Below are 10,318 nucleotides of genomic sequence, written 5' to 3' on the forward strand. Positions count from 1 at the left end.
TAGCATCTTACAATCTCTACAGCAATAGTCTGAAATCTCAAATCCTTAAAAGATTTTTTATACAAAATATCCTCTTTTATTCAAAACATGCTCTCCTCCTTTCTGATCAGCCTTCCCTGGGGTTCCACGAGGCAGACAACCCTGTGCTTTCAAGAATTTCCCATTCTTTTCGTTTGCCCCCCTCCAAGGTTTCCAAAACTCTGCCAGTGAGCTCATCTTCCTTCTAAGTTACTGATCACTTGTCTTTCCTCAAACTTTTACTAAAGGAAAAAAGGGGAAACCAGCAGAGTTTAAAGGACGAGAAAGCTTACAATTCAAAGAGAGATGGATGTTAAACACTAATGCACTTTTTCCAGTCTTCAAAAATTCTCTGCTTTTGTATAAATCTACTCTTGATCCACCTTCATCCATCCCCAGTCCAACTCTTCATTTCCCTACTCCAGTATCCCTCTTCCAAATGGCCCATTATTCCCTCTGTGTAGTCCCACATAGCCCCCCTTCTCAAGCCTGGGACCCCTAAAATACCGCCTATGTCAACCTGTAGGAAGCTCCCAGCTCTCTAATTTTTATTAACCTAAAATGTTTGGCTAAAATGTTGCCAAGATCACATTACTCCATTCTTTTCTAGATAAGAATCTGTTCCATCTAATTTTTAGAGTTGTGTATATTCTTCAGGGAAGAGACTTCCCATTTTCTGAAATCAGTTCAATCTTCAGTTTTTCCTCTGTGTCACTGACATGATATTTTATTAACAATGCTGACAACTATGGTAAGTGGCCCATGAACTTGGCCAATTAATAAATGACTGCAAAAGTCAGCTGTAGACTTGAGGGGCCTACTCCAAACAAAGAGAATGGAGATACAAAAGACACTCAGCTAGATTGTGTTTTAGTAGGGAGAGCCAGCACATGGTTATGTGCATACATACAAGGTTACAGAGATAAACATTTTAGCCACATTTGGCAGGACTTCAACTCTGATTGCCTCCACATCTGCAAAAGCAGAAAGCTGCTGCCCAAACCCCAGGCAGAGGGATTTGAAGGCGAATTATTTCTTCTAAAAGCCAGAATTGGGGCTTAAAAAAAAGGCAACATTTGTCAACCTTTTACTGCTTTTATACATACTGTAAATACCAAGCTCTACTCACATACATTATTCAAGAGAACAAAATCAAACACAGTACCTTTTGATTTTCTTTTTCATGAAAGCAACACTCATCAAAATAAGATCACCTATTTCACAGGGTTCTTATGAGGATCAGATAAATAACATATGTAAGCTGCTGTAGGAATGTCAAAGCTACATAAATGTCAGCTAATTAAACAAATTTTCAAGCTTATTAGAATTCAGGAAATCATTGGGTCCAAGTCTCATCTCTTAAAAGTGCATCATGAAATCTCAAGGGACATTAGTGTACATTTAGTCCATCACCCCACCTCATTTTGCAGATGAAGAAACTGACTAGCAGAGAGGTTAAATCAATTTTCCCAAAGTCACACAGATTTTAAGTGGCTGAGCCAAGATGCAAACCCTGGTCCTCTGCATCCAAATCCAATCAATGTTCTTCTTTCTTATAGTAATCTGCCTCCTAGCAGACCTGGTCAGCCATTTATGACTACCGCCTTTCAGAAGCACATTTATCACAAATCCAAACATCAGTTTTTATTATTAAATCATCCTTGATTAGGGGCAACTAGGTGGCATAGAAAGTAAAGTGCCAGGCTTGGAGTCAGGAAGACTCATCTTTTTTACTTCAGATTTAGCTTCAGATACTTAATAGCTGCATGACCCTCAGTTCCTCATCTGCAAAATAACCTGAAGAGAGAAATGGCAAACTAGTTCAGTCTCTTTGCTAAGAAAACCCCAAAAGGGATCGAAAAGCAAGAAATACTGAAAATGACTAAACAACATCGTTGATTAAATGATGAATTTTAAAAGAGAATGATTAAAAACAAACAGATGAAAGGGTATTTCTGTCAATAAGAGGCTCATTTTCTCCAAGGCCAATCAGGACTACTTAGTATTTAAATGCACAAATAAATACAAGATATTAACAATTGCCTGAAAGGCAATGTAGAGAACAGACCTCTTGATCATGAAAACTTGGATTGAAGTCCTACCTTTAACATAAAGTTAGAGGTCACACAATCTCATGTGATTCTCCCTTAAGCCTCTCTCAGTACCCCAAGCATCTCTCAAAGATTATAAATTAACAAACAGGTGAGATCTGCATTCATAGATTTGAGCTTCTCACAAGAAACTCCTTACACTGATGAAATCACAAGTCCAAGAAATAAAAATGTGTAAGAAAAGAAGTGAGATAAATCAAAGCAGCACAAAAAATTACTTCTGGTTTCCAACAGACCTAGAATCACAGGAACACAGCCTGACAAGGAGATAGAACACTTTAAGAGATCAGAGTTCTATCATTTTAAATATGTAAAACTCAAAGTTTAGAAGTTATATGTTCAAGGCAACAGTGACAGAAATGGAATTAAATCCTTGTCTTCCTTCCTTCCAAATCTCTCTTCTTTATTCCATACTACTACTTCTTGCTTCCCATAGCCCACCAAGGGCTAAAGTTTGGTCCTACAGAATTTTACAATGGGCCCAAATATCAAAACAAGATATAATTAGAAAAGCCCTGAATCTGGACATTCGTACTCAGTGCTGGTTCTACCACTTCCTTATGCCCATGGCCAAATCACTTTATCCCTTGGGTTTCAGCTTCCTCAAAACTTGCATGAAGTGTTCTTATGATATTCCTGCTCTAAGTGCAATGAACTTGAGTTCCCATCAAAAAAATTCTAGGATTTTTAGTTCCTCAGTGACCATGGCTGATCCAGGAAAACCCAGACAATCAGAATAAAAATTATTTCTATTTAAGAAATATATTGATATCCATGACACTGGATGGACCCTATTTTCTCCTGAATTAGCAACCTTCCTCTCTGGCTTGTTATTGCTATGGCTCTCTGGACCTTCCCTTGCATCTAGTACAAGGAAAATTAGGTATTTAGAACACAGAGCATATATAACAGCAACGAGTTATGATATGGTATTAAATTCAACATCAATCTCTATATTTCGCCACCTAGAAACAACCTATCATTTTTGATGGCTAGATTTCCTTATGGAAATATTAAGTGAATAAGAAAATTATAACATCTGCCTGAAACATGCCTATCATTAAGAGAAAGTACTCTTCTCCTTCATTATGCTTAGGAAAATCTTAAATAGTATCACTTTCATTCAAGCCAAAACAGAAACTGTTTGGAAGACCCAATGGCACAATTTGAAGCAATACTTTTTAATGGATGATGGCATAAGAGTATGTTCTCTAAATAGCACAAACTTGATTTTATTTTTTTTTAATCTGAAGAGATTTAAGATTAAGAAGAGTAAATGATTTGATTTAATCCTTTAAGTTAAAAAGCAGGGAAAACAACACTGAGTTCATCCCCTCTCCCTACCCCCCAAACAAAGATATCTTCAAATCTTCTGTAATTTAAGTAGCAAATGATGTGAGTTAGGCAGTTATTTCTGCATGATAAAGAAGGGAATTTGATTGCCACCTACAGGTAGAACTGGCATTTCTTTCCCAAGAGTTGACCAATCACATTTTTAAAACCCAATACAAACAACTAAGAACAGCCACTTACTTTTCCCAACTAAATAATTTCATTTTAGACTGTCAAGGCCACAAAAATCCTCTTAAAAAGATTTATACCTTGTCCAGCTTACCTATAATTTCCCAGATATACAAAGTCACACTACTGTTGTTACCTACACTAATGCGTTAAAACAGAATTCAAAGCAGTTCATTTAATTCAGGCAGCTGGCATTTTCAATGAAGAGCTATAAATCTGCTTACCTGGCATATGTGGGACTAGTCGTAATATATCTGATAATCTGCTGTTAACTGGTTCATATGGGGAATCTTCAAGCAAGTCATTTCCTAAAAGCAACAGAAAAATTGGGCTATTTTTAAAGCAGATTATCTGAGGCTATTTGGGGCTCTCAGTACTATATTCTTTAACTGAAGTCTACTTATTCTGTTCTAAAAAAAAATTCTTGCCTACACATTATTTTCACTTGATATTCTATTATCTGTAGCACGGGAAAAAAATGATGCTGAGACTTCCAAAGATTTAAAAATCATCTTTGTGGATTGTTTATTTCTTTTAATTCTTTCCTCTTTTGTTGTTCATTTCTCTCCCCAGAGTGCCATGAAAACATTGGAGAGCAATCCACTGTGTCTTGCCAGAAACTCCCCCACTCTACAGAAGGGGATGAAATCACAGAGGAACAAGCTAAGTGACATCACAAGTCCTGCCTGCCTCTTAGAGCCAATGGAAATAAGGTTGGAAAGAAGCAAACCATCTCTATTTACTAGTAAAAATTTCAACTTGGTATCTAGAAAATAGGGATTGCAGCTAAAAATGGGACAATTTCTGATGAATGGTTTTAATCATAAATGGGAAGAAATCAAACTAGATTACAAGAAAGTTCCGAAGTTTTAATAGAAGTGGCAAACCAAGGTCAAATTCATACAGTCAGGTGTTCAGTGACAGTTTCAGTGGGTGACTGAATGAACAGGATGTCTGTATTAGATCAACAAAAGCAAAGGGCCCTACAAATAAAATTCTCCTTGTAATAGGCATTGAGGACAAATGCATTTCTTCTCCAACGAGCTATTTCTGTTATCCAAAGTTTAACCACACCAGCTGGTTCAAGACACCGTTCTCATCAATGATGACAAATGGCTTTTCACAATCTGGCTTTCATCAGGTATTTTGTTTTGTTTTTGGTGGGGGGGGGGGGGGGAGAATCGATACAGAAAAAAAAAATTTCTGGTGGGGAGAGTCAATATAAAAAAAAATTCTCTGGCCTTTTCAGAGTTAAGGTTTCCATCTTTTCTCATAGTGAATAACCACCACGGATTCTATGACAACAAAAAGTTATGTACTCAAGGCACATTCTCTTAAAGAGTCTCCAATGATCTTTTATGGAAGCCAACTCTCCTGAAGGAGAATTCAGTTCTTGGGATGACCCTGTACATCTGTTCCTGCCCTAATCTCTTTAGAAAGGTCGACTGGATACCCTTGGAGGACGCCCCCTAACCTCTTAATCCCTATGTGGATTGCCCAAGAACAAGAGCCACGACTGCCTCAGCAGCAGGAAACACCAGCTGCTGATGTTCCTGGGTCTGATGAAAGGTCCTCATTCTCAAACTGAGCAGCAACCAAAGTGGAGGATGAGGTCAGCTCCCTTTGACTGGGCTTGCTGCATGCAGTGTAGCCAGCCTGCCCGTGACTAGGGGAGGGAAGTAGGGGGAGCTTGGAGATAAAGCTAGGGGGTGGGGGCTTAAGTGAAGGAGTCCCGGTGGGGGCTGGGTCCCTACCCTGCAAGCTTTGGTACATGCTCCAGTAAATGCGCAGGCAATTTTTCTCCTTCTTCATTCCTCTCTTACACCGGCAGTTGTAAAGTGCCTTTTGCTTCAGAGCTTCCATAGCGTTCCTACACTCATCCTTCGCCTCCAGCCCAGATGCCAGGCTGAAGTTGGTCTCCTTGCCCGCCACGCACTGCCTCAGGGTTCTGTACTTGGTACTACAGCTCTGCTCCTTGAGACACTGGTCGCTGGCTTTTACACAGTCCAAATGGTCCCCGCCACTGACTTCGGCTGTCAAAAGAATATCTAGGAAGGGGCAAGAAAGAGAAAGAAGGGTGAGAATCACACGTGTTCGCTTTAGATAAAGGGTGCAACCTCTGGGAGGCAGGCATGGACTCCGCTCCCCACCTTCCCCCCAATATTTTGCTCTTATAAAAGGGAACCCACTTTCACGTATATCAATAAGGGGCTTAAGCCTTCCGCACTCACAATTGAATTACCCCATATTGGGAAGGGAATTACTTTTTTAACGTATAGAAAGAAAATGTGTTGTGGGTTCTCCTTGCTGGCCTTTGGAGACGGTCCCTCTTCTCTCAGCGCTAAATCGGCGCCCCCACTCTCCCTCTGAGCTGGCTGAGTAGTCAGGGTTGCCATGTGGCCAATAGGGGTTCGGGTTTGCTCCCCAAACAGGAAGCGGCTGCCAGAGAAGGGAAGGCAGCAATCAGCCCAGCCTGCCCCATTTCAACTTGTGGGAGCGCTGGGCTTTTTGACCCCCAAACAGAGAATTCCACCTTTGAGTCTCTGCTTTTAGGGGTTAAGGCAAGGCCGGCTTACTAACTCGCTTTCAGGCTACAGGCCTTTTGGGCTAGGTACAAAAGTGAAAGATTTTCCCAAACCTCCCACCCACTACTCAAAGCTTCCAGTGAAAAAACACCCACTGCCCACGCCAAGGCGCTGGAACGCTGGGTTGAGGCAGGCGTGGTGAGAGACGATTTGGATTTGTAAAGCAGATACAAAGTAGCATGAAGGGAAGGACGGGGTTTGTGGAAATGAGGCTGGGTAAACTGAGGCACGCAAGCTGAAATCAGTTTTTCTGGCAACAAACGTTGAGCGGGTAAGCGAATTCGGAAAAGTTTCCCATGTAAGTTAGTCGTTCCAACACATCTTTTGCCCTCTCTCTAACCTGAATCTATTAACAGCAACCACAATTATCCTGGGGCGCTCCTGGGTCCAAAATAATAGTGATGCCCCCTACCCCCCACTGGGTGCAAATAGCCCGGGGGGATTCGAGATAAGGTCGTAGTATGAAAAAATAAATAAATAAATAAATAAAGCAAAACCAGGAAGGGAGTTGGGGGTTGAAGGGGAGAACTGCCCCCTTCCTAGACCTGTAGAGTTTCTATAAAAGGATTCATAATGTAATCCGTCCCCCCAAACAACTTCAACCCCCCCACACACACTTTTCCCCATCCCACCGGGTGCTGGGGGCAAAGGGAAGGGGGCACTGGGATCTGTCACATTCAGAAAGGTTCAACTTACCCACGAGCGGCAGCACGAAGTACAAGGTGGCAAGAAACATCGTGCCGAGCGCCCAGCTACTGGTCACCCCCACAAAAAATGGCAATAATTAGCAGGCGTCCCTTGCCGGAGATCAGCACGTAGTGACCCCCCCACAGCCGCACTGATGATTCTGCAGCCCAAAGTTCAGATCCATCGAGTTCAAGAGCAAACTCCGTCCGCAGGCACAGCCGCCGCCGCTGGTTCTCGGGATCCGAAGGCGAGGAGGGGCTCAAGGATTTCTGCGCTTTTAGGGTTTCAGGTCCGACCCAACCTGGAAGGGAGAGCCAGCTTTGAAATCAGAGGCGAGAGAGCCTGGAGCCTCCCACCTCCTCTCCTCCTCCTTCGGTCTGTCTGTCTCTCTCCCCACCTCCCACCCCCCACCCCCAGCCTCCTCTCCCCCGCCTCAGGAAGCTTTCCTTGGCTGGGGTTCTCTGCCCACCCCCACCTCGGTTTTCTCGCTGGGAGGGTCCTCTTCTTGGGATACGTTTTCACAAAGCCAGTGAACGTTCCCAGGCTGCACGAGGACAGCCCGAGGGAGATGGATGTCCAAGGTGGTTTCCCCAAAAGTCCGAGGGGGTGTCTTGTTCCGGCTGCTACGGAGGAGCGCGGCGGACTGAATGCATGCACAGAATTAAATAAATAATGTTACTTTCCGCTGCCTGGGAGCGGAGCCCCAAGCAGCTTCCAAGTCATAGTATCTGCCGCAGCCACAGCAGCAGCGGCGGGAGCGGCGGCAGTGGCAGTTCCCAGTCTGAGGTGGAAGGAGTCCCCTTTTCCCAGGAACTTAGCCTGTCTCTCTCGTCTCTCTTTCTCTCTCTCCTCAATCTCTTTCTCTCTGTCTCTCTTCCCCCCCTCCCGTCTGTCTCTCTCTCTCTCCTCAGTCTCTCTGTCTCTCTTAGTCTCTCTCAGTCTCTGTCTCTGTCTCTCTCTCTCCTCCCTCTTTTTTTCTCTCCTTCTGTCCACTACTCTAACTGACCCTTTCTACCTCTACCCCCGAGTTTATTAGCGATCCTGGTAGAGAAACAAGTTACCTCATTTAAAAACTGCCCTAGAAAAAGCCCCTAACATTACCGCGATGTCCTTCGGCCTGGACGTCCAACATACCACATACCCCGCCCTCTCCAAACCGTCTCCACGCACCCCAATCCCGGAGCTCTCTCTATTGCATCAACGCCGCCGCCCAGGGAAAGGAAAGCAGGAGCAAGAGTGCCCAGGACCTATTGGTCAGCGCCAACATCGTGCAATGCTCCAAGCGGAAAAAAGCGGGTCTGCTCGCAAGAAGCAGGTGCAAACCCTGCAGGGCTCACAGTCTTGGCTTTGGGAAAGACTACTAGTGCTCCGGGACTACGGTTTTCACCCTCTCCCCCAGCTACGCTCACACACACGAACTGCTTCCTAAAACCATCCCGTTTGGATAGTGAAGGGATGGAACCCGGAGAGGGCGAAGAAAGGAGGGACTGAGCCAACAGATTGTAGAGAACTTGCTCTAAATTTTCACCAACCTGGATTCAACAGACTGGATACCTCCAGCTGCAGCGAGGGAACGGGACCAGATGTGCGCGTTTGGGGGGAGGCGGGGACACAGTGCTCCCTCCCTCGCTCGCTCTTTTCCTCTCTCGGCTTTGGCTCTTTGCCCCAGAAGAAGATACAGTAATCCTCTGAAATGTCCGCGGACAGAGTTTGGGGTTTTTTGGTTTTGTTTTGTTTTCCCCCAGGACAATTTCCGATCAGAACCCCCTTTGTGTGAACGGATGCTAATGGGTTATTGGAAACAATGTGGTTTGTCAGTTTCTCTGACCGGATTGCTCTTAGATGAAGACAATTGCCTGCGTCCTCTGCTCCCTAGTTTCCCGCGTCCTTCCCCACCCACTGAAAAAGGGACAGGAAACACACTATAGCGGACCCATAAATACCCCGATATTCATGTGCACACGTCCTTCTAAGAACTCCAATCCAGACAAACCGCGAGCTCGGCGCGGGGTTACCCAGAGGCGCGCGCCACCCCACCCTCCCTTCCCCCGACTCCCCCTCCCCAGCACAAGAACAGTCACAAAGGGTGCATGATCGCGAATTGTATAAATCACTCCACAGCCTTTTCCTTCGAACACAAAGTTGCTTGTTATTGTGTTCTTCCCCCACGTCGCTTGGGGCTCTGAGTCAAGATTTTTTTTTTCTTTTTCTTTTTGCGTTAAAGACACATTCATACACATCTACACGTACAGTCATCGCGCTCACACACTGAGTCAGACGCATAATTTCTCCCTTTTCCTTCTCCCTCCGGAAGATTTTACTGAATAGGGATAAAGTCGAGACAAACCTTCGGACATTCACATGGGCTTTGCCCATGTTGTGATGACCTCACAAACATGCTCCACGCCCATGCTGATCAGTTAGAGTTGTTTGGGTTTCCCCCCTTAAATCGGCGTGTGGCCCCACATACCTCCTATCTCCTTCCCTTTCAGCACAAGCACACACGTGGGACAACTAGCTCTCACGGGCTCCACTGAGAGCCCCCCGTTTTTGAATGTGTCTCAAGTTAAAATCTGCCCAAAGATGGGGCAGGGGAAATCGCCTGCATCTGCTTCAGGATTCCAGGCTCCACTGAAAACTATCCGGGACAAGGAGACCACATCTGTCGGGACCTGCAAAGTCGTCTCGGTAGACAATAGGCCACCAAAAACGAGAAAAAGAAACTTGCCATTTGATTGGGGGGAAGGGCATTAATTGGAAAAAGGCAGGGACACTGAATGAATTTTGAAATGAGGGTTCAAAGGAAGGGGAGAAAGGAGGGAACAGAAAGGAGTAGGAGGCCGGTATGGGTAGAAATCTTTCCATTCAACTACACCCATCAGCTGTAATCAAGAAAAGCATCAGTCATCTGGGATGCGCCAAATGATACCTACACTGTCATGTCAGACTGTGAGAGCACCTTCAATACGTGCTGGAAACCAGAGAAACTCATAAACACAATCAGCTCATTTGTATGTGGACGTGTTCATTTCAGAGCAGGTAGCAAGAGATTTGGTCTTCCTCTAGCCAGTGACAGATTTCTAGTTCAGTATATCAGTTTACTCTTGGCTCTTGAATAAACAAAGCAAACATATGTCACATATTCCTGACAGATGGTCCAAACCAAAGGCTACTCAAATCCTTTTTCTCTATGGTTGTTACAGCGTCTGGGTTCCCTTGTAGAATAAAGAGAAATGTAATTAGGTACAAAACTTCTGCTCCACAATCAGTTCTTCCAACTTTGACAACAATAATGATTTGCAAGGTAGGCAAATGACATCAAATACTCTCCATTTGGAGGGGGATCATAGGAATTCTTGAGGTGAATTTAATTAGCTAGAGACTGGAAAGAACAAA

At 44.2% G+C, this 10,318-nt stretch overlaps 1 protein-coding gene across 5 annotated transcripts in view; it reads right to left on the reverse strand.

Moving 5' to 3' along the window:
• Window positions 1-10,078, reverse strand: part of GFRA1 (GDNF family receptor alpha 1) — a 315,182-nt gene extending 305,104 nt beyond the window's left edge. The window contains exons 1-5 of one of the 5 annotated variants that reach the window (XM_074295695.1): window positions 8,455-10,078; window positions 7,398-7,565; window positions 6,932-7,223; window positions 5,405-5,698; window positions 3,875-3,958 (exon numbers count right to left, since the gene is read on the reverse strand). In XM_074295695.1, the coding sequence (XP_074151796.1) occupies window positions 3,875-3,958; window positions 5,405-5,698; window positions 6,932-6,971 (418 nt within the window). In that variant the 5' untranslated portion in view covers window positions 6,972-7,223; window positions 7,398-7,565; window positions 8,455-10,078. Of the gene's footprint in view, window positions 1-3,874; window positions 3,959-5,404; window positions 5,699-6,931; window positions 7,224-7,397; window positions 7,566-7,983; window positions 8,430-8,454 lie in introns of those variants that run through there. The other 4 variants (XM_074295696.1, XM_074295697.1, XM_074295694.1 and 1 more) reach the window with 4 other exon arrangements.
• Window positions 10,079-10,318: the final 240 nt, after the last annotated feature.

This window comes from Sminthopsis crassicaudata, chromosome 2, assembly GCF_048593235.1.
Source record: "Sminthopsis crassicaudata isolate SCR6 chromosome 2, ASM4859323v1, whole genome shotgun sequence".
Classification (NCBI taxonomy): Eukaryota; Metazoa; Chordata; class Mammalia; order Dasyuromorphia; family Dasyuridae; genus Sminthopsis; species Sminthopsis crassicaudata.